The 23,841-nt window shown below is 53.8% G+C and overlaps 1 protein-coding gene across 2 annotated transcripts in view; it reads left to right on the plus strand.

Moving 5' to 3' along the window:
- The window catches only part of ALDH2 (aldehyde dehydrogenase 2 family (mitochondrial)), a 31,050-nt gene extending 7,986 nt beyond the window's left edge, over positions 1 to 23,064 (plus strand). Inside the window, exons 2-13 of one of the 2 annotated variants that reach the window (XM_006894672.1) lie at positions 8,959 to 9,063; positions 10,204 to 10,344; positions 11,811 to 11,890; positions 14,552 to 14,663; positions 15,080 to 15,208; positions 15,905 to 16,018; positions 16,548 to 16,650; positions 16,936 to 17,120; positions 18,439 to 18,603; positions 19,546 to 19,703; positions 21,039 to 21,153; positions 23,032 to 23,064. In XM_006894672.1, coding sequence (XP_006894734.1) covers positions 8,959 to 9,063; positions 10,204 to 10,344; positions 11,811 to 11,890; positions 14,552 to 14,663; positions 15,080 to 15,208; positions 15,905 to 16,018; positions 16,548 to 16,650; positions 16,936 to 17,120; positions 18,439 to 18,603; positions 19,546 to 19,703; positions 21,039 to 21,153; positions 23,032 to 23,064 — 1,440 coding nt within the window. The remainder of the gene's footprint in view (positions 1 to 8,958; positions 9,064 to 10,203; positions 10,345 to 11,810; positions 11,891 to 14,551; positions 14,664 to 15,079; positions 15,209 to 15,904; positions 16,019 to 16,547; positions 16,651 to 16,935; positions 17,121 to 18,438; positions 18,604 to 19,545; positions 19,704 to 21,038; positions 21,154 to 23,031) is intronic. The other variant, XM_006894673.1, reaches the window with a different exon arrangement.
- Positions 23,065 to 23,841: the final 777 nt, after the last annotated feature.

Genomic DNA, 23,841 nt, shown 5'->3' on the forward strand with positions numbered 1-23,841 from the left:
CGGTGGGGGGTGTTCTGTGACACCTGAGGATGTGCACGGTGGGGTGTGTTCTGTGACACCTGAGGATGTGCACGGTGGGGTGTGTTCTGTGACACAAGATCTCGGAATCAACTCGATGGCATCAAACAGCAGTCACAGCAAATGGAAAAAAGAAACGTCACCAGAATTGTAGCCCTGCTGCTGCTGAGAACGAGAATCACAGTCTGCTTCTTCAAGAAGGGTCTACACTAGGCTCAGCAGTGGTTTGGAATGGCTGTAGGCTGAGTAAGGCCCAGCTTGGATCATCTGGTTTTATTTTTTGTTGAGAAGGCACTCAGTTGGTTCAGGAGCCAATTATTAAAATCCCAAAGTCTTGAGGATTCTTTCTGGCTCCCTTCCAGGTTATTTTTGCTTCTGACAACAGTTTACAATGGATACAAGTTGCACTCTGACCTCCTGGGTGCAGCTCCTATGCTGTGGGCTGGCTGCACTAACTAACCGCTCCAGGATGCCTGTGCCATAGACACACCCCTGCAGTTTAGTGACTCAGAAAACCCGTGAGAGGGTCAGCTATGAGTTGATTCCGACTTCATGACACACAACTACTTCCTAACTAGATAAAAACATAGTTACTGACGTCTGTTCTCTACCAGACACCTATGCTGAGGATTTGCTTACTCTGTGACCTTACATCCTTCCTGCCAGTGGCTCTGAGCCAAGGGTTGCTGCTGCCCCATTTTACAGATGAGGGAAACTGAGGCCCAGGGAGTTTTAAGTTCAAAGCAGTATGGCTTCAGATTCAGCCCTCTCCAACTGTACCATTCCCCAAGCCCTCTGTGGACTGATCCTGTGGTTAGACAAGGAAGCAAATCAAATCATTAAACAGTGATCAAATCGTGCATTTGAAACCAGGAGGAGAGGCTGTGTTTGCTCACACTTGTATTCCCAACACCTAGCACGAAGCTTGACCGACAGCCGCGCTTAGTAAGTGTGCACTGAATATATGATGGTTATGACTTCTGGCTACAATCCTGTGCTCCTGGCGTGAGGGAAGTTAGTTTACAGAGCACTCGGTATTATTGTCATACAGAAGGGCTTTCCCTGCAGTATGTTTGCGGGTTCATGTGAGGGGAGCATGGCGACACTAGAGCTGCTCGGGTTGGCCGGAGGAGGGGACGACACTGGATGGAAGCGGCCAAACCACAGCCACCTCTGCAGGCTGAAAGCGTGCCTGCCCGCTGCCGAGCAGCAGAGCCAGGGGTGTGGAGACCCATAGGCCTTGTGGGGCAGGGTGTGGGGCCAGAACATCTCTATGTGAGTGAGCGTGTACAAGTGTGTGCGCCCATCTCTGTGTGAGCGGGTGTGTACAGATGTGTATGCACGTCTCCGTGAGTCCATGTGTATGCACGTCTCCGTGTGGGTGGGTGAGTGTGCACATCTCCATGTGGGCGTGTGTGTGTGTGCACGTCTCCCTGTGAGCAGATGTGTTATGCATGTCTCCGTGTGATTGGGTATGTATGCATTTTGACTGTTTCCATGTTCCTGCGATGCTGAATAATGTTGCTATGAACATCGGTGTACAAATCTCAGTTTGTGCCTCAGTTCTCATTTTCTCAGGGTATATTTCAAGTAATGGAATAGCTGGGTCATATGGAATTTCTACGTTCAGCTTTTTGAGGAAGCACCTAACTGCCTTCCAGAATGGTTGTACCATTTTACAGTCCCATCAACAATGTATAAAATTCCCATCTCACCATATCCTCTCCAATCATTATTACTTGCTGCCCTGTTAACACTTTGCCACTGTTACTGGAGTGAGATGATACCTCATTGTGGTTTGGATTTGCATCTCTGTTATTGCTAGTGATTTGGAGCATTTCTTCATGTGTTTGCCATTCGAATATCTTCCTCTGAAAATTCTTTCTATATGTTTTGCCCATTTTGTAATTGGGTTATCAGTCTGTTGGAAAAAATTTCTGAGGCAAACATGGATTTAATCTTTAGAAGGTGCCATGCATCATTTTAGCCTCTTCAGATTGTGCATTTCTTTTTGTAAATCAGATTAATTTTTCAAGGAAATTGAAAGGGAAATTATTAAATTTATTTGGGAGGCAAGAGACTCCAAATAAGCAAAACACTTCTGAGAAACAAAAATGATGTTGGAGGCATAGCATTCCCTGACCTCAAAACCCCATAGTAGTAACCAAAACAGCATGGTACTGGTACAATGACAGGCACATAGACCAATGGAACAGAATTGAGAACCCAGATATAGACCCAGCTGTCTATGGCCAACTGATATTTGACAAGGAAATCAAAGCTATCACATGGGGAAATGATAACCTCTTCAACAAATGGTGCTGGCAAAACTGGACTTCCACCTGCAGAAAGCTGAAGCAGGATCCACATCTCACACCATACACAAAAACCAACCCAAGGTAGATCAGACACCTGAGATTAAAGCCCAACACCATAACATTCACAAGAGACAGACTGGGATCAAGCTTAGAAGCGCGAGTCCAAAGTATAAAGAGCCCACCATTTCCCTTTGCACTTGCTAATCTCACCCGTGTCTGAGTCCCCATGGCATCAAGCTTGAGTTCAGCCAATCTGATGGTCTAGTTTGACACAGAAACGGGGACCAGATCTGCAGCGTCACGTGGATAGGCTGTTGGGAGCCACTGGGAGTAGTAACAGCTTGTGTCTTGGGAGGAAGTCCTGGGCTGTCGCTCATGAGGGTATGATGCCCAGAATAAACTGCGGGGAAGCTGGTGTCCCCTCCAGAAGGCCTGGGAGCACAAGGCTGCTACCCAAGAGCTCTGGGGTTGGAACCCAGCAGCTGCTGAGGGAGGAAGCGGACGCATCCTGCTTCTGTAACTGCCAGTGGGCGTTAGCTCGTTGGCACATAGGATGCGGCGGGACATGGCCTTCGGGCACCTGTCCCCTCTGTCCCCTTTCACCCCCAGTACAACACAGTTCCTGGGTCACAGGAGGTGCTAGGTTGAAACTCTGCCCTCTCCCTCTTCTGGCCTCACCCATTTCTGTGCCCTGGGCAGTGCTCCTGCTGCCGCCCTGGCTTGTCCAGTCCTACCTGTGCCAGGTTCTTCCTCACTGCCTGACCCTCTGCACACTCCCAAAGTGGCATCAGGGGCCCCTGTCTGCGGAGCCCCCATCTGTGGAGCCCACTATCTTGAGGAGTTCCCTGTCTAGGGAGGCCCCTGTCTGTAGAGGCCACTATCTTGAGGAATCCACTATTCTTGGGAGTTCTCCCTGTGGAGCCCACTATCTTAGGGCACCCCCTGTCTGATGAGCTCATTATCCTGGGGAGTCCCCTGTGTGTGAAACCACCTGTCTGTAGAGCCCACTATCCTGGGGAACCCACAGTCTTGGGGAGCCCTGTCTGAAGCCATCTGGTTTCATTTTCCCCCTCCAGTCTTAAGTGTCTTGGGCCACCAGGACACCCGCAGGGAGTGGGGGCTTTGCTGTCCCTCTGTGCTTGTACACTGTGCCTGCCCTGATGGACGCTGTCGGCTACAGCTGAGTGCCTCTCGTGCTTGTCACAGAATCATTCCTCAAAACCTACAGCAAGTAGAGGATTTTCATGCGTCCCTGGCCAGTCCTGCGTAAGAGATGAGGAGGGGGCAGCGGGAGGCTCCCTGACCCAGGTGACCATCGAGCCTGTTACATAAGTTCAGCTTTGGATTTCCAGACCAGGAAGTGATAAGAACTTGGCCAGAATCTGCCTGTTGTTTATTTAAGGGGAGTTGCCTTGAGATTCCCTGAACTTGACAGTTTACCAGAACTTGGCAGGTCCAGGGCCCAGCTTGAGGACAGTTCGTCCCTATCCATAGCTCTCCAGGGCTGGGGAGGGGAGGAGGGGGAGGCACAGGCCTGGCCCTAGGATGGGAACATGGGGCTCTAATGGGGGGAGGTCCAGGGAGGCAGGCCCAGGCTTGTGTTTTCAGTTGAGGAGGAAGCATGGGTTGTGTAAAATTCAGTCTACTCACCATTTAAAAGGGAGCTCTAGTGGCTTAGGAATTGTGCTGGCAAAACACAAGCCTCAGGTTCAAATCCACAAGCCGCATGGTGAGAGAAAGATGCAATTCTCTGCCTCTGAAAACCCACCAGAGGGTCAGCTATGAGTTGGTCCCGACTTGACAGCACAGAACAGCAACAATGACAATGGTGATCGAGCTGTCCCAGTGGGTAAGGGATTTCTCTGCCGACCCAAAGGCAGGTGCTTTGAATTTGAATCCACCACCTGATCCGAGAGCAAAAGATGGGCATTCTCCTCCTGTGTGGCTCACAGTCTCTGAGAACCTTCCAGAGGGGCAGCTACGAGTGGTAACTGCACACTCACCATTTAAAAGCAGACACCTTGTCTGGAAGATCACCAGCAAAGCCAAAGCCGAGTGCCCTGGTGGGGAGTAGTCACCAAGACCAAGTGGTTGAAGAGGCAGATTGCCAGTACTGTCCCCTGACACCAGAGCTCCTGCCCGCAGGTCAACCTCCCTGCAAATGCTGGGTTTTGAAAGGCAAATAGGGACCTTTTAAGAGGCCTTTCTGGAGTCCTAGCTCTTTGTGTTCTGGGAGGAGGGTGTGGGGGAGGAAGGCCACACAGTCCCTGGTCTGCTGCTTTCCTGCTTTCTTATCTTTGCAAAATAAGAAGTGAAAGCTGTTTAGTTTGCTGGCTTGCGAAAAACACTGGCCCCTTTCCCAGAGACAGGATCTGGAGGACTGTTGCAGGGCTGTGTTCTGAGACCCTGGGCTGAGGGCCTGGTTTAGGGGCCTGCATGCTATGCTGTACATGGTCCTCACATCGGCTTCCTGGGGGATGAGGCTTCAGAGAACAGCCTGAATAGGGCAGAGCTGGGATTTGAACCCAGGACACCACACAGAATAAAAATGAGTGTCCACAGAGAGATGGAGCTTCCCATGCAGCCCGTCCCAGGGGGTGACAGATGGTGGGATTGGAGGAGCTGCTGGCAGAGCACAGGCCTGGATGGCACAAAGTCCTGTGTTCAAACCCTGCCTCTGTCCCTCAAGCCATGTGACCTCCAGTAGGTGGCTCGGCCTCTCTGTGCCTCAGTGTCCTCCTCTGAGAGGATGAAGTGCTTCTCCTAGGTTTGCTGTGAGGGTTCAGTGGGAATAATCTGGGAAAATAAAGTTCCTGGCAGGAGACTGTCCCAGAGTGACAGCCGGTAAAGAGCTGTTTCCCTGACACACAGTGGATTTCCTCCTGGTTGGTGTGTGGGGGGCCCAGGTCTGCCCCCCACCAGCCACATGCTAGACCTTGAACCTAATTGACTGAATGTGCAGTGGCCGTGGGTAGGGGGAGAAGAGGCTGAGAGCAGCAGGATGACCACAGGGGCAGTCGGTGTGTGCCAGGCCCTTCTCAGGTGTTCTCGGGACTCCCCCTGCACCCCACAACCCTGGGAGTCCCCCTAGAGAGGATGAGTCAGCCGACAGGCCCATGGAAAGGTACAGTATCACCAGGCGTCGGGGGAGCGCCTGTCAGAACCACGAGGAGATACCCCCACCCCGCTCAGACGGCCGCAGGGGAGCAAAGCCACCCACGGCGGGGCTCTGAACGGGCACCACACAGGCTGTGGAGTCCTGGCAGCGCTGTGGTTAAAGCATTCATGTCGCTAGCCTGAGACACGAACTGGCTGTCCCTGGCGGAAGGGCAGCCTAACTCCATGGAGACTGTGGCCCCGGGCACCCGAGGGGCCTTTTGTTCTGCCCCACAGTCTCCCTGAGAGGACTGAAGGCGGCGCGTGTAGATACTTGGTTTGACGGTGTTGATAAGGACCGAAAATGGTCCAGCCACGATCAGCGTGATGGTTCCTTAAAACAATTAGGTGTAAGGTGACCCTGTGACAGTTTCCTAGGCATGCGCCCCCCAAATGGAAGAGACTCCAACCAATGTTGGCAGGGGATGTTCATTCTCATGCTGCTGACAATAGCACAAGGCAAAATCGCCTAACTGTCCCTCAGCAAGTGGACAGATGACCACAGGCTGGTACCCACACACCTGGAGTTCTATGGAGCCCTGAAAGGAGGGCAGGTTCTTCTACCTGCTGCGTGTGAACCTCGGGAACACAGCGAGTGACAGACCCCTGACAGAAGGGGCCCCGGAGGCAAGTCCAGAGAGAGAAACTGGCAGCTGCCAGGCCTGCTGGAGACAGGAGGGGGCACAGGTGATGGTGTGGGGTTTCCTTTTTAATGGCGTTGTTGTTATGTGCCGTCGAGTCGCTTGCGACTCATAGCGACCCTACGTACTGCAGCCCTAAACCCTGCTCTGTCCTGTGCCAATTTCACCATCTCCTTTTCACCCACCCCAATTACCCCAATTAATGGCATTAGATGATGAAAATATTCTGAAACTGGACTCTATCTAGTGGTGTTTACACAGTGTGGAGAATGTACTTAACACCACTGACTTGTTTACCGGGGGCTGCTGGAGAGGAGAAGTGACAGGTAATGGTGTGGGATTTGCTTTTAATGGGTTGGGGTGATGAAAAGATCCTGGAACTACACAGAGGAGGTGTTTACACAGCTGGAGAATTGGTTCATCGCTAAGGGTTAAGTATGGTTAAGTATGTTAGTGATGGTCACCGCCCTTGAGCTAATCCCGTAGCCTTCCTGCAGGAAGAAATAAAGTGACATTTCCCTAAAGATTAATGATCAACCAACTCATTTGAAACCATTCTACCAGGGATTTCAAAAAGAGTCTAGGTTAATGTTTCCCCACACCATTGTTTTATCCGGGGGCTCAGGTGGGGAGCAGGGATCAGGGGTGCTTGGAGATGAAGAATTCGAGCCTGGGAAAGCCACCAGCCACATCTTACACAACGCCACATCTTACACAACGGCCTCTCCTGCTGCCCTGGCCCTGACCTCGTGCCCCACGGCTCCCGCCTTCTTGGGGGACAAATAGGTGTGCTTCCACACTGACCCTTCACCCTGCTCTCTGTGGAAGGCCCTGTTCTTGCCCAGACTTGGAGATTTCCCGGGACATCCACCCACTACTGGCCAGTCGGTTCTGATCCGCAGTGACCCTGGAGGACAGGCCTCCTCGCCAGGTTACCCAGGCTTTACGGGAGCTGCCTGTCCCGTCCTTCCCGTGATGGCTGCAAACTGCAGACCTTTCCGTTAACAGCCAACCAGCTAGAAGTGACACAAGCAGGCGCTGGAAGAGCCGGCAACCCCCAGCTTGTGGTCACTGGGCAGTCCCGCCTAAGCCACTGGCCTGCGTCCAGCACTGAGCTGATGACTTGGCCTTGTGATGCTCGGCCCCTGGCTCCTGGGGACTGCACATGGCCCCCCTGAGTCCTCAGCCAGGGTCAGGCCGTGGGGTCTCCCCTCGCTTGCTGGACTTGGCCTTGAGACGCCAGCTGTCCAATCCCAAGGAGAGCAGGCTGCTGGGAGATCTGTGTCTCCTGAGGACCCCCTCCCCTGCCAAGGGCCTGGGGAGCGGACAGCAAACCCCACTCCTCCTTAAGCTGCAAGGAGCCCTTCTCAGAAGAGGAGGCAGTTTGCTCCCATCTCCCGACCTTGAGCTGTTCACTCCAGGACAGCTCAGTGCTGTCACGTGGATTCTGACTTGGCTGCCACCCCTGAATCTCCCGGGGCTGATGAAGTCTCTATGGCAGGAGACTGCCCGTATTTCTCCTGCGGAGCAGCTGAGCATCTCAAACCACTGACCTTTTCGTTAGCTTGACCCTCACCACCTGGTGCCACCTATGCTGCTTTTGGTACCGACCCAGAGCTGACCCTCCAGGGTGTTTTCAGAGCCAGTACGTTGCATGGCAGGAGATTGCCCAGCCTTCTTCCAGCTGATGGGCTTGGACCACACGCCTTTGTGACTGCAGAGCAGTTTCTGACCGCCAGGCCACCAGAGCTTTGGTCTCCTGGACGAGTGTAAAACCTCATGATGGCCATCACCAGGTCAGAATAGCAGTGACCAGCAAAGTCTCCCCAGCCCTGGCAGCTGTCTTTACTCCACTGTAAACACGCAAATTGGTCTGAAATTCTGAGCCAGCCGCCTTCCTGAGGGCTTCTTTGCAGACCCACCCTGCCCTGCGGCCTCCTGCACGTCCTGGTTCAGCAGGGACTTGGCTATCCCTAGTCTTCCCTCAATGTACCCACTCTCCTTGTCCCGGGATCTCTGCTCTTGCTGTCCCTGCTGCCTGCACCACTCGTCCTTTGTCACTGGTGGCCGCCTCTTTGCGTCATTTGGGGCAGTGCTCCTGAGAGAGGCCTTCCTCGAGCATCCCAGCCGACCTTCTGGCCCCACTGTGCTTGAGTCTGCACAGCAACACCCTGGGATGGAGTTTCAGAGTAAACAGGTGCCCCTTCCTCCGCTGGTCATCCCCATGGGCAGTGGAGTCAGCCGGTCCAGTCTCTAGCTCTCAGGAAGTCTTTCAGGCTCTGCTGGGTCTCTGGGAGCCCTTTCTGTGACAACTCTCTGCCACGTAGGAAGCCTTGTGCTGTCAGGAAACCCGAGCACTTGGAGAGGAAGCTAACTGCCTGTCGGCCCCCGAGGTGTAGACGTGATCCTACAACCCTACCCCATCGTGTCTTCAGAGGAGCCCAGGCCAAGCCTGCACCTGAGAGGGCCGAGGCCCGTGGGGCTCAGCCAAGCCTCACGTCAGGCACACTTTGCGTCAAGCCTTTGTGTCTGTCATTGAGCCCTAGATGACTGGACCAGGTGGAGACCTGTTCCCTTCTCAGAGACAGTAACACAATGCTCCAAAAGGTCAAGTGGCTCGACAGGGGCCACTTGGTCTAGAGAGGCCGAGTGGGCACTCGGACTGGACTGCCTCCAAGGCCTGTGCTGTCAATCCCAGGATGCCCCCCTCTGCGGCGCACCCACCTTTTCTCTCTGGAGGTTTCCTTCTCTGTGTTTGTTTATGCATCCCTGGTGGGCCTGTTGTCAGTTTACCAAGACAATCTTTTTTTTTCTTCTCTCTGTAGATCTTCATAAACAATGAGTGGCGAGATGCCGTCAGCAAGAAAACATTCCCCACCATCAACCCCTCCAATGGAGAGGTCATCTGTCAGGTGGCGGAAGGGGATAAGGTGAGAGCCCTTTACTCACCCAGGAGCTGTGAAGGCAGCTCCAGGATGGGCAAGGATGGTGTTTTTAGTTTATTAAAATACAAAGCATACATAACATCATTTCAGCAGTTAATGTGTGTAATTCAGTGATATGAATGACATTGAGGTTGCATAATCATCACCAGTAGGATGGTTTAATACTTTCCCCCCATTCTATATCGTTTTGTGGTTTTAATTTGACCACCTTACATGTTGTTAACAGTTTAAGGACTCCAGTACACGAATGGACAGTACTGTTCGCTGTACACAGAGGTACAAGATTCATAACCCACATGGCTGTGAGTTTGTAATTTAGAAGTGACTCTGGGGAGGTCTGATCCAGTCTCTTCTCCAGACATGTGAAGGTCAGTTTGGTAGCGATCATGGAAGAAGTCCTGTTGGGCAGGATTTGAGTCTCCTGTAATCTAGCTCAGAGGCTGTAGCAGATCTTGTGGGAATTATACATGATTATGGTGTTTATGGGATTAATTGTGTTTTATAAGCTCAGTTCAAGTGTTCCTTTTTTAATAGAAAAGGGATTAGAAACAATTCAAGAATCTTCCACCTTCTTGCAGAACTAGGTCTTTGCTGAAGGAGTATTTGGCTTTTTCTAGGTAACTGCTGGCCAGTGTGTTTGATATCAGTGAACGCTGTGCCTCCCGCCTCCCTGAACACTTCTCTGTATGAACAGAGCTGCTGTGTTTCCCTTCCTGCTTCCTCAGGGAGAGGGAGGCTCTCAAACCTGGTTTATTAGAACATGCCCGTCATCACAGAGAGTAGTGTATTCTGCTGGGCTTCCTTTCTTAGGAGCGAAAAGGGCCTGATCCGAGCAGTGGCCCCAGGGGCCTCTCTCTCTGAGACTCTTTGGGAGAGATTGAATTAAAACAGAAATGGAGGCAGTCAGGGTCCCCATTTCTGTTATGACACTGAGGGCAGAGGAGGTCCAGTGCTGTCCCTGGAGTCTGAGCTTCCAAGCAGGACCCTCCAGGCCAGGAGGCATGTAGACAGGCCCTCCCAGAGCTCCCTGCATTGGTGGTCACTCTGGCCTGAGGCCTTGGGATGCCTGGCACCTGGAGGTGTTTACGGAGGAGAAGGCCTGCTTTCCCCCTGGGTGTTTTTCAGGAAGACGTGGACCTGGCAGTGAAGGCCGCCCGGGCTGCGTTCCAGCTGGGCTCGCCCTGGCGCCGGATGGACGCATCTGAGAGGGGCCGGCTGCTGAACCGCCTGGCGGATCTGATCGAGCGGGACCGGACCTACCTGGCGGTGAGTCCTCGGCCAGCTCCTCTCTGGAGCCAATGGCTCAGAGCACTCTGAGGGCCATGAGGCTGCAGTGACCGGTGACGGGGCAGCAGGGTGGAGAGTGGTCCAACCAGAAGAACCTCCCCGGCCCCTGGATGTAGGAGGGTCTGGCTAAAAAACGAGGAGACTGATCCAGAGGGTAGAGGAGCCGTGCTGGGGAGGTCTTTGAGGGAGTGAGCCCAAGGATCAGATGTGTCCCTGCATGGTGTCCACCTGACTGTATGGGACAGAGGGAATCTGAGAGGGACGTAACCCTGGCCCTGTCCTGACCCCCCCTGCACATAGCAGCCAAGGTGATCCTTCTAGAATGTAAATGCACCATGGCAATCCCCCATACACCTTCCATGGCACTGTGTATCCTTGGGACAAGGTCCTGCTCCCGGGAGCTGGTGTCCTGGCCTGCCGGTCTGGTGGGGGCCTGCATCCTGTTGGACCTAGCCCTCCAGCTTTCTCTCGGGCTCCTGGGGCCAGGCCTCCTCCTGCAGGTGCCCATGCCGTTCCCTCTGCCTAGGTGCCCTTCCTCTGCCATCATTTGGACCTTCTTTCTGCCCAGCCACCTCCTACAGGTGTGTGCCGACGGGCTATGCTCAGCAATCTTCAGTTCTGGTGACGGCAATCAACCTTGGCAAGCCTACGCTTGCAGCTGGCACCCCGGATGGCACCTGTGTGTGTCTGTGTCTCGTGTGCTATTGATGTAGAACTCAGTGGTCTTTATGTTTAGGACCCTCCCTCCTCTGGCACCTTTCCTCACAGAGCAGCTGGTGGATTTGAACCGTGGGTCCTTGGGTTGGCCCCACAGCTCCTTCCACTGAGCCACCAGTGCTCCCTGCTCTGTGGTAGAGAGATGGGCAGTCTCCTCCCACGGGGCTCACTCCCTCTGAACACCTGCTGCGGGGTCAGCTCTCAGTTGGTTCTGACTTATGGCACACAGTAACAACTTCCCTGGCAAGATCTCATTAACATGGCCAAAAAGGAGAGACTTACGGACAGCTAGGTCTTCCACACAGGACACATTTCATCAATATGGAAGGAGCTGTCCACTGCAAACCATACAGCACCCCTCCTTCCATTACACATCAGCTTCCTAGGAGCACTTCTCACATTCTGTGTGTATGTGCTGTCTACACGGGCTTTGTATGCACAAACACACTAATTTGTGGGGACACAGTCAATAACAAGGTTCCTCACTGGATTCTCAGCACCCAGGTGTGATACAGAAACTCAGAAACCAGCCTGTGAGGTGATGGAAGAGGTGTCAATGTACCTGTCTCTTCCCTCTGCCTTGGAGACGGAGGAGCAGCGGCCCAGAAGCCAGCGACACTTGTAGCCCCCACGAGCTTCTCCGTCCACATCTAGATGGTGCTCACCAGCCCGTCTCCCCTGTCCCTCCCTTCCCAGAATGCTGTGCTGACCCTGCTCTCTCTTCTCAGGCCCTGGAGACTCTGGACAATGGCAAGCCCTATGTCATATCCTACCTGGTGGACCTGGACATGGTCGTCAAGTGTCTCCGGTACGGGCTCAGGACTCTCTGGTGCCAGAGAGGTGAGGGTGGGGCTGGAGGGACACATCTAGACACAGACAGGCAAAAGCCCAAGTCCCGGGGAGCTGGACAAGCTCTTCTCTTTCAGTCTCAGGTCTGATAGCGATTGCTTACTCAGAAATGTTTTGTTTGATCACTTTTGATTTTAGTAATTGGTGTCTTCTCTTTGTTACTTCATCTAGCTAAAAGCTTACCAACTTGTTTCTGATCTTGTTGATTCTCTTTTGCTTTTCTGTTTCCATTTTATGATCTATTTTCATTATTTTCTATTGTGAGAAGCAGGGCTTAGAGCCCTTGGGATTACAAGGGACATAGATGTACTCACGTGATACAGGGAGACTGGGGCTTGGAGGGTTGAGCTCAGCCTTTCTCACTGACTGCTGCCCTTCCCGCCTTTCTGCTTTGCCCGCCTCCAGCCCCGCTGCCCCTGTACCAGTGCTCATGTTGGCACGCGGCTGCCTGTACAGCCTGCCCTGGCCTCTGGGTCTGTGATCCCCACCCATAATGCTGCCAGATTCTCGGCAGAGGGACGCTGAGTGTCTGGCCTTGAGTCAGAGCCGTGCGGCTGGAGTGGACAGATCACTGAACGAAAAAAAGGCTGTTCCCCCAGTATCTGTGTGCACCCAGGTGGTGGAGGAGAGTTGTCCTCTCCCAGGAAACAGCCGGGACAGGAGGCTGTGAATTTGGTATCACAGCTGGTGGACAGAGGCCAGTGGTGCTAAACAACCAGAGTCCACAGGACAGCTTCCCACGAGCCCTTAGTGCCAGCCAGGCTGCTCTGGTGGCACAGTGGCTAAGGCACTAACCAAGAGACTGACGGTTCGAACCCAGCAGCCACTTCATGGGAGAAAGATGAGACAGTCTGCCTCTCTCACGACTGAGGTCGTGGGAGTGCTGAGGGCAGCTCGACTCTATCGTAAAGGGCGCCCATGAGTGGAAATGGACTTGCAGGCATTGGAAAGTGCCAGTCTTTCCAGAGGAGAAGGTAGAATGGTCAGCTTCCAGGAGGGCAGCCGACTCGGAGGTCCTGCTGGACTGGCCTACTCTCTTCTACACGGCGGCTATGAGTCAGCCGTGGCTTGATGGTGGTTTCTGGGTTTCACGTTTGGCTGTTAAATGCTGGGCTGTCAACTGTGAAGGTCCACGGTTGAAAGCTGCCAGTGGGTCTGCAGGAGGAAGACAGGCGATCTTTTTATAAAGATCCTACAGTCTTAGACACCTTCTGGGGCCTCTCTGTTCAGAATCACCTCAGTAGCGACAGAAATGACCAATGTCAGTAGCACCGCTGCCAGTCACCCTGCTGGGTGAGGCCCCCTGAGGGAGGGAGCCACAGGCCTTCCCGAGTCTAAGCAGTGTGCCTCGTGCTACTTCACTGACAAAGAAACGGTGCTGATCACAGCGGGTCTGGAAGGAAGCGAGCAACGACGCTCTCAGCGCACAGGCTGAGTGTGGCCGCTCCTCGGCAGCTTTCCTCTGACCTGAGCTCGCCATCCAGACTGAGACGAGCTCGGGCCTGGGGCTGACTGTGCCAGGCGCCACTCCCTATCCAGACGTCTTCCTCTTGCATCCTTCATCTCTCTGAAAACATCAACCCTACATCCTCTAAAAGCACAGCTGCTGTTTCTACCCCGGCTCTGCGGGGCTCTCGTGATGCAGTCTGGGGGTGGGGGGTCCACAGACTGCTGTGCCCATTAGGACTGGCAGCCCTGAAGCTCAATCGCAGTTGCCAGAAGTTGGAATTGACTAGATAGTAGGGAGTTTGGGTTTAGTTTTGGGGAAGTGATGTCCCTTTCTCTGTCTAGATCCTCTGTCTAGACTGTCTGTCCATATGTACCTTTGTGTTGCTGTGGTGGCAAGAGCTGTACTACCAGTATTTGGAATACCAACAGGGTCACCCATGTGGGCAGGGTTCAGTAGTTCCCAGATTCAGACAGACCAGGGAAAAAGGCCTGGCAATCTGCTTCAGAGAACCAGCCACAATGCGCCCTTTGGGTCCCGCCAGAACATGGTCCAGTGCAGCCCTGGGAAGTGAGCCCCAGGGCGGAGGGTCCACAGCTGTGTGTGGATTCGACAACAGTAGACTCGGCTGGAGACAGGCAGGATGGTGCAGGGGCCGCATTTCATTGTCACACATCAGGTTGTCAGCACCGGCTCTGGGGTCGATGGTCTGGATCACGAGCTCTTCACGGGGTTCGCTCTGTAACTGGAGGGTGCTCCACACAGGAACTGCTGATGTGTTTGTGGGGCCGCGCTTTGCCCCCAGATTGAACCCAAAAGTGCAGATGCTGGTCTGTGGATTAGCTGGACTAAGTTAGGGTTCATGTTTCAATCATTGGGGTGTTTACTAGCATAGGGATACCTGGGCATCTGTGCCCAGAATGTCGGGCTGCGGGGGTCAGAAGTGGCCACCCAGAATCTGGGATGCTAGCAGCCTCCCCATGGCTCTGAAGCCTGGTGGTTATCTACTCTGACAGTGCTGGGTTAAGTCTTTCTGGGAAATAAGCCAGATGTCAGGGTGATTGTTAGACAGTCTCAATTAGACCAGTTTAGGGTGTTTTTCTCCCCGTTTCAGAGCTTGCAGCTTCCTTAATAGTCATTGATTGAGCTGCTTGTCCTTTTCCTTCGTTGAAGGTATTATGCAGGCTGGGCTGATAAGTACCACGGGAAGACCATCCCCATCGACGGGGACTTCTTCAGCTACACGCGCCACGAGCCCGTTGGAGTGTGCGGCCAGATCATCCCGGTGAGCGCGGGGCTCTGAGAGGCTCACGGGGGAGAAGGGTCACCGCTGAGGGCTGATGCCCGAAGGAGCAAGGATGGAGGGGAGGAAGGCAGGCTTTGAGAAGCCACCGCAAGCTCAGTCCCAGCCCTGCCATTTGTGACCTCAGTGTCCTCCTCCGGGAAATGGGCATGAAGGGGGGAAGGATTCGGTGTGGTGCCTGATAGGGGCCCAGCATCGGGTCAGGTACCTAGGAAGTATCAACTTCTGTTGCTCTTATCAGCCACCTGCCTCTCGCCTGGTGAGACTTTCTTAAGTTGTGGAGAGAACACGGGGTGGGGGTGGGGTCGGTCCATTCACTCTTCGAGGTGCCCCTTTCTGCTGGCCAGTGTGGCTCTCTGAGGGGGCTTGGCCCCGCGGGGGGGCTCTGTGTATTGCAGTGGAACTTCCCACTCCTGATGCAGGCCTGGAAGCTGGGCCCCGCCCTGGCAACTGGCAACGTGGTTGTGATGAAGGTAGCCGAACAGACTCCGCTCACCGCCCTCTACGTGGCCAATCTGATCAAGGAGGTGCGTCACTTCTTGTCTTAACTTCTCAGCATCTTCGTGGCGGTGTCCGAGGAGAGGCCTTGAGCGGGGTTGGGAGCGGAGGAGGGACTGACCTCCCCCGTGACCATATTCTCCTTACCTGTTTCCTACCTTGGCTCTCCTGCTAAGAACAAAAGCCATTGTTCTAAATGAATGTCATGGGGGAGGGACAGCATTCACAGGGACCCCAAGGAATGGGCTGTGGTCCCTGCTATTAGAGCTCTTCCACAGTCCCCTAAAAAACCTGCCCCTGCGTGAGCTTGCCTTCGCCGCCTCAGTCTCTGAGGGCTACTGCGACAAAGGGCCCAAACCAGGCGGCTTCGAACAACCCAACCTGCTGCTGGCAGGTGCTGAGCTGTGTCCGACACTCACGGGAAGCTTCCCTCCTTGGTCTTCCCAGTGTCTGGCGTACTAGCCTGCAGTCACCATCACTCCAGCCTCTGTCTTCCTTTGGGTTGGTCTCCCTATCTCCCTCCACTTCATGGGCACCACCATTGAGTTAGGACCCAACCTACATCACCACAGCCTCACGGTAACTGGTGCAGAGATGTTTGGCTACCAGGGAACACGAGACCTTAACCAAGTCTCCAAGAGGGGATGGCTTTCCCCTGCCCTCACCCCAGTGTGTCCCACTGGCTAGAGAAGGACTCAACCAGTGCCCTTGCTGCTTGTCTGCAGGCTGGCTTCCCCCCTGGCGTGGTCAACATTATTCCTGGATATGGCCCTACGGCCGGGGCGGCCATTGCTTCTCACAAGGATGTGGACAAGGTGGCGTTCACAGGCTCCACTGAGGTGAGACATCCTGAGGGTCTTGAGGTCCCCTGTCCGTAGAGGGAAGCACTCATGGTTGCTTCTGGGTGTGGAATTTGTGCTCCAGGGATTTGCCTCCAAGTGGTTGATGCCAGGTCACTGTCTGTGCCAGGAGCGACAGTGCAGCTGAGCTGTGTGCTGGATGTTCATGGGGAGGGCCAGCGTCCCATGGCCATTTAGACCTCACAAAGCCAGAGCTACCTGCTGTGGTGCCAGGTGAGGGCCACACGAGGACCGGCCCTGGCATGCATCCAGCATCGGGCTCTGGGCCTGTCCCATGGAGTGCCCACTTCTCCGACTGCAGTCACTGCATCTGAGGGTCTCCTCACGCAGTGCAGCCACGGCTGGGGCGGGCCGGACCGTGGAGAGCTCCAGGCTCTTGTCAGGCAGCTGCTTTCCGACGTTGGAGGACTCATAGTTTGTGTCCTCTGAGAGCGTTTAGCCCTCAGACGCGCCCACACACAGGTGACCATGCACACAGTGGTAGCATGCCTGTTTCTGCTTCCCCAAGGTTGGCCGCCTTATCCAGGTGGCGGCAGGGGACAGCAACCTCAAGAGAGTGACCCTGGAGTTGGGGGGCAAGAGCCCCAACATCATCATGTCTGATGCTGACAGTAAGCTCTTCGGGGCAGAGGGGTGGCTGGGGGTCCATGTCCTGGTTTCACATGCACTCCTGTGGTCCTCGCCATCTGCTCCTAACTGACCCTGCCCCTGGGGCCTCAGACAAAGCCCCGACCTCAAGCGTGGCCCTCAGCTGGCCACCAGGCTGAGCCTCTCCCCAGCCTCCATCCTCTCTGGAGTCCAGCTGGCTGAGCCGCGTGGTGTCTGATTGCATGAGGCACCTTCTCCTCCTGCTCCTGGGGTCTCTACTCACACAGCCCGTCTGCCCTGTTTCGCAGTGGACTGGGCCGTGGAGCAGGCCCACTTTGCCCTGTTCTTCAACCAGGGCCAGTGCTGCTGCGCTGGCTCCCGGACCTACGTGCAGGAGGATGTGTATGCAGAGTTTTTGGAGCGCAGCGTGGCCCGGGCCAAGGCCCGCGTGGTTGGGAACCCCTTTGACAGCAAGACCGAGCAGGGGCCGCAGGTAAGCCTGTAACAGCAGAGGCAGCGGAGGCGCTGCCATTGACGAGCTGTGTGATGAGCCGTGGGGCCCTGCACACTCCTCCTGACTCAGGCGGCTGCAAGGTGCGGATGTGGTACCTGCAGTCAGGCCATAATGCACATGCTGCAGGAGTCCTTGAGCATCTGTGCAAAAAAAGGGTTGATTCTTGGGTGCTGGCCATCCATTAAACGGCTAGGACGACACACACGTACCCAACAAGTGCCATGGGGTGGGCGAGGGGAGGGATTTCTCATCAATTTGAACTCATTAAAACTGTGCTGGAGTTCGCTGCCCTGGAGCTGGTTCCCAAGTTCTAACAGGCCCACGTCCGAGAGCTCAGCCCTTGCCTGTCGCTGCGCCTCCCTCACAAGCGTGTCGGACCAGACTGTAGTCTCTCTGTCAGTCTGTCTCATTGGGGCTCTACCTCATTTTTCACCAACTGTCAACTTCCCCCCCCCCATGATGTCCTCTGGGGACCAACCTTCCCCTAACATGTCCAGCGTCTGTGAGGTGAAGGCACACCCTCCTTGCTGAACTCCCACAGCAGACTGTTCAAACATTTACATACCATCCAACTCACTGTTTAAAAGCATAGACTTTAGGGGAGCTCTGGTGGCCTAGTGGTAAGGAGCTGCAACTACAATCCCAGAGGCACACGGTTCGAATCCACCAGATGCTCTGCCGGAAAAAGGGGGGACAATCTCCTCCTGTACTAGTCAGATCTGATTTGACGGTACATACACACACACACACACACAAAGCATAAACTTCAGTGACATTTGGTATATTAAAAGTCTTGTGTACTTCACCATTATCTAGTCCCAGAATATCCTTATCACAGAAAAAGAACCCTTACCCCTGAGCACTCCTTATCCCCATCTCCAGCCCCTCAGGTACCCCTTTTCTCCTGCCTCCATGGACGTGTCTTTTCTGGACATTTCATAGAAATGGAATCCGACAGTGTGTTGCTGAAACAGCGGTGTGAACATTTGACTGGTGGTTTTTTTTTTAATGATCGATCCACTTGCTGAACGTGCTGAAGCTCAGCCTCCCAGCAGCGCGTGAGCGCCACACTCCTGACACCAGTGCGTTTTCTCAGCGTTTTACATTTCTATAAAAACCAAAGGGTTTGATTGTCATTTCTTGGCTTATATCTGAGCTGGAGCCTTTTTTTCTTGGTTTCTTGGCCAGCGGGGCTTCCCTACAGGGACTTTGCGTTTCTGCCACCTCAGTCACGTGTGGTCCTGAGCAGGTCCGGCTCTGCATCGCGTCCCAATTAATGCTGCTCCTCCTGCCACAGGTGGATGAGGAACAGTTCAAGAAGATCCTTGGCTACATCCAGTCCGGGAAGCAGGAAGGGGCTAAGTTGCTGTGTGGGGGTGGGCCTGCCGCTGACCGTGGCTACTTCCTCCAGCCCACCGTGTTTGGAGACGTGCAAGACGGCATGACCATCGCCAAGGAGGAGGTGAGCTCAAGGCCAGGGCCCAGGAATGGTCTTCAGAGGAGAGGGAGCTGACTTTTGCCAGCCTCTTAACACTGACCCATCTGCTGGCTTTGTCTGACACCCTCGCTCCTGCTTGACCAGCTGTCACAGGTCTGCCCCATGGTCAGAATGTCTTTCACTGACTTTTCCGAGGCCAATGGCCATGCTTTATTCCGAGGCACCTTTGGGGAGACTAGAACAGCCAGTCTTCTGGTTTGCAGCTGAGGGTGTTAAATAACTGTACCACTTAGGATCTTGGCCTCTGTGCTGCTGCTTCTTGTTGTGGGGTACCGTGGAGTCAGAACTGACCCATAGCTGACCCTCCAGCAGATTTTCAGATGAACTTAATCAGATGGGTGGAGACTGTCTGTCTTTCTCCCACGGCAGCTGGTGGATTCAAGCTGAGTGAGTTTGGAGCAGAGCTTCTTAGTGAACCACGAGAGTTTCTTTTAGGACAAGCTGTTAGCCATTTCTGTAGGATCCCAGCTCTCCTTGGCTCCCCACTGCCTGGGAGGAACGGTCAGATACTTAGTGGACCCTGCTACGGTCTCTTTGGGGTGAGTCTAGGACTGAGGTCGTCTGGTCCTTCTGTGGGGCCTGCATGTAAGCAGGGCATTGGATTAGCCTAAAGGGCTGACCTCTGCCGTAGGACGTGACCCCTGATGTTCTCTTGGGCCTTCACTGTGAGCTCAGGCCAGTGACTCCACTTGTATTCATCCCATTGATGGTCACTGAATGGCTACTAGGTATCAGGCCCTCGCAGACCCTGGAGATCGGAGGTTTCTAAGACATGGCCTTGGCTCCCAGGAGTTGAGGCTCCCTCCAGTCCCCACACTGGATTAAGACACGGAGCTACTCGGTGCCGAGAAAATGCTATGGCCCCACTTGCACGTGCACGTTCTCCCGCCTGCTCTTTCTCGGCAGATCTTCGGGCCAGTGATGCAGGTCCTGAAGTTCAAGACCATCGAGGAGGTTGTTGGGAGGGCCAACAATTCCAAGTACGGGCTGGCTGCTGCAGTCTTCACAAAGGACCTAGACAAGGCCAACTACTTGTCCCAAGCCCTCCAGGCCGGCACTGTGTGGTAAGAGTCTCCCCACGCCCCCCTCCCCAGCGTCACATGCATCCCACGAAGCGAGGTCCGCTGGAACCCAGTGCTCACTCTTCCAGAATGGGGTTCACTGTTCTCAGTCTCTCCTGGGGTGGGTACAACTGATAGTCTAAACATTCCCACCCCAGCCTCCTCCGGAAGAGGAATCCCTTCTAGAGAACGGGCATTGCACCTCACCTTCCAGCTCTTGCTGGGGGTGCAGACAGGCCGTACCCTGGGCAGGAGACCAAGTCTGAGGGTATGTCCTTCCGGAACACTAACTACAGCCACTAGGGTCACCACAATAAAGCACCCAAGTGTGGAGGACAGAGAGGAGCCTACACCTTCAGGGCTGGTGGGGATGGAGACCAGGGGAGCCAGTGTGGGGGGATGTTCAGCATTTCCTCAAAAAGCTAAACACACAAGGACCAGATGCCCCAGCACCTCCACTCCTGGGAAGATACCAGGAGCACAACAGAGAACTCAAACTCAGGCTTGTCCACCAGTGGTCACCGCAGTGTTTACAGTAGCCAAACATGCCAACAACCCAAATGTCCAGCAACAGCATCTGAATGGGTAAACAGAGTGTACAGTCACCTTCAGCTACAAGGAAAAGGAAATCCTGGTACCATGATGGGGTCGTCCCTGAAAACATGATGCTCAGCGAAGAAGCCAGCCCCAGCAGGTCCCTGTAAAGCCCTCTGTGAGAGACGTCCAGACCGGGCTGGTCCACACACAGAGCTGACTGCTCTCTGGGGGCAGGGGGAGCTGGAGGACGCTGCTAGCAGCTGCAGAGTTTATCTTTGTGGAGATGGGAATGTTCTGAAATTAGGGAGTGACTCAGGTTTTACAACTCTGAATGTACAAAACCACCACTGGATTGAATATTTTTAAGTGCTGAATTTGAAATTGGATGGAAATTTTTAAGTCTTTTACAAAACCACCTTTCCAAAGCATCAAGTCTTGTCGTGTGCTGTGGACTGGGAGGTACCACAGACAGAGGAGGTTAAAATGGGGTGCTGTCACGTGGTGTGCTTGCTCCCAGCCCTGCTCTGTGAGCATGTCGTGCAGGATGATGTGAGAGCTCCCTTCACGGGGCCGGCTCTGGAACCCCCTCTTGCAGCTGGCTGCTGCTGTGGGCCTAACTGGAGCAGTGGGGGGTGGTAACAGATACTTCCTAAGTGATACTTCAGGAATCTCAGTTTAAATTCTAAGAAAGGACTTGTTTGTTTCAGTTTGTACATTTCCTGTTCTCATAAAGATTTCAGCCAAGAGAGCACAGTGTGACGTCACCAAGCCAGCAACACTCAACACTCTTTCTGATTCCAGGATCAACTGCTATGATGTGTTTGGGGCCCAGTCCCCATTCGGTGGTTACAAGATGTCGGGGAACGGCCGCGAGCTTGGGGAGTATGGTCTGCAGGCCTACACTGAAGTGAAGACTGTGAGTGGGCAGCCCCCACCCTTATCTGGGTCACTCGAGCATCTGTCAGTATTTAATCCTAATTCCTTGGTCTGAGCCCAGAAGCTGTGAAGGCAGGGGAGGAAGCCCGTCTCTGCCCTGTCTTGTCGGACCGAGCTCAGAGACTGGTTGCACCAGCACAGTCCTTTGCTGGGTTTGGTGGCACCGTGGTTGTGTGTGTTTTTCCACTAACTGTGAAAGGTCGGTGGCTCAGAACCATGAGTCACTCCATGGAAGAAAGGGAAGGCCATCGGTGTCCGCACCGATGACAGCCTTGGAAAGTGCACGGGCAGTTCTCTGTTGGTGGCTGGGAACTGGCTTGGCAGGGGGTTTGGTGGTATGTACCAGGGGCAATGAGACTTGAGAGGTAAGAAAATGGAGTGGCTGAGGCAGCAAGGAGCTTCTGCAGGAGCCAGCAGTCAGCTACCAGGGCCGTGGGTGTGCACACGGCCTTGGGTCTGCAATTCCATCTTCAGAAACAAGGGAACCAGAAGTATGAAGGGCACGTCCCTTACCTAAATGTCCATCGGAGCGCTGCCTCTGCTGGGGAAGGGCGGTGAAACCTAAATGTCCGGTAAAGGATGGCCACTCACAGCACGAAGAAACTAAAAAGCCAGACCCACAAGTGACCCCACTGGCACTCAGGTGATCCTAGTGCACAGTGGCCCCGTGGCACTGGGTAGACAGACGCTCCCAGGAAGTCCCAAGGCTGTAACCTTTACAGAAGCAGATGGCCTGTTGTCTTCCCAGGAGTCACTGACCGGTGGGATCCAGCTGCCAAGCTTTGGAGCCTAGCAGCTATGTGCCGTAACCACAGCACTACCAGGGTTCCCAGGGAGTAACTAGGCAGTTTGTAAGATTTACTTTTTTTTTGTAGAATACGTGATAAGGAAAAACCCTCATCTCTGAAAGTGAGAAACAGAAAATTGAGGAGCCTAGTTGTAAAACAATATACACATAGAGAGAAGAGGACGTATTTGTCAGAGGACGTATAAACCAGAATGACAGAGCTTTTCCTCTTTCCAATGAGCACTAATTATATACCGATTAACCAGAGAACACAGGCATGAGGGGACAAGAGAAGTCAGCCTGCCTCACCTTTCCCAGGAATGGAAAAGGTCCAGGGCCAGCCCAGAGGAGAGGGGCAGCTGTTCAGAATTGGGGGGGGGAGGGCTAATATAATAAGCTCTGAGAAGAAAGAGCCATTACTGAGGCCCTTAGACACTCTGTAGATCAGGAAGTCAACTCATGCCCATGGCTCAGCTTTTAGCCAAAGGATGGGAGAGGTGAACAGTAACCCTAGGGCAGTCTGTACTGCTTAGAGCAGCCTACCGGACAAGATCAGAAGGGCAGCATGTGCACAGGGAGAAAGCTGGGAAGGCAGGAGGGGTGAGGAAAGGATGAGTGGAAACAGGAAAGACAAGGGGGAGAGGGGAAAAGTGCTGCTACCGTGTTTGGAGAGTAATCAGTTTCACAAAACAGAACCTGTCTTCAGTTATTTCATTGAAAATCAATTTGATCTGTAAATGTTTACCCAAATCACAAGAAAAAGTCAGCCAGACATAGAGAAGGCACACTGTGGTCACTGTGACAGGCACATGGTCTGCCGTTAGGGCTGTCCCAATGCCCTGCCTTAGCCCAGCAGTTGTGGCAACCAGAAAGTGTCTGCAGACATTGGTCAGTGCTTTGGGAGACAGGATCACCCAGCACCACTGGGGGGTGTGGGGTGTGGGTATGACCTCACACTGGATAAAGCCCATGGGAGGTCACAAGTCAGGGAACCCCTTCTGCTCAGGTGCATGCAGCCCCTGCAGCTGGGGGAGAATGGAGACTTAACACTGTCTCTGTTCCCCCTTCCAGGTCACTGTCAAGGTTCCCCAGAAGAACTCCTAACAAGCCAGCTCCCTCTTATAACCAGCGATGAGCACAGTGAGAAGCAGCAGCGCGCACACAATGCAAGTCTGAAACGAGAAGTCCCTCCCACAGCCTCTTGGTCACGACCTTCCTGAAACTTGATAGATAAGTAGGGGAATTAGGGGGAAAGCTTACAAGAAGCCTTGAAAATGGCAACAAGGCTATGAGCATTCAGAGGGCTTTAAAGTCTCCTCCCATTCCTCTTTGGCTGTACTTCTGCAACTTGTCTTTGTGGAGAGAAAGGCTATTGTTTGCAATTGTATCAACATCACACACAACAGCTAGATGTTCCTGACTAAAATCATTAAAAACAGCACTGCTCTTAACTTCTTGAGTGACTTCTTCATCCTGCCCCAGCAACCCGCTGGGCCTGCCACCACCTGGCAGACACTGCTGGCAAGAGGCCAGGCCCCCAATGACTGCTGGCCTCAGAGAGTGGGGGGTATACCAGGTATTAGGACTTCAGAGAATGGCTACTGAGAGAATCCAATCACAGCAAACAGCAGCTGTGCTGCTTCTCTCTGTGAAACTACCCTACCCCCCTTTCCCAGGAAGAGCTCTTTGAGACCCCAGCCCACTTTCCTATCTTAAAAGAAGCATCTGTAAGTGAAAATATAAAATCCCTCTCTAACTTCTAGTGGGGGCTGGTCTTCTGCTTGAGAGCCAGCCTGGCAGTGTCTTCTCAATGAACTGTCTTTCTTGGCCTTCACTGGGTTCTGTCCTTCGTTGGCCACCTTACACCAGACAGACACACTT

The sequence above is a fragment of the Elephantulus edwardii genome, unplaced genomic scaffold, assembly GCF_000299155.1.
Source record: "Elephantulus edwardii isolate Elephantulus edwardi_28Jun2011 unplaced genomic scaffold, EleEdw1.0 scaffold00148, whole genome shotgun sequence".
NCBI classification, from domain to species: Eukaryota; Metazoa; Chordata; class Mammalia; order Macroscelidea; family Macroscelididae; genus Elephantulus; species Elephantulus edwardii.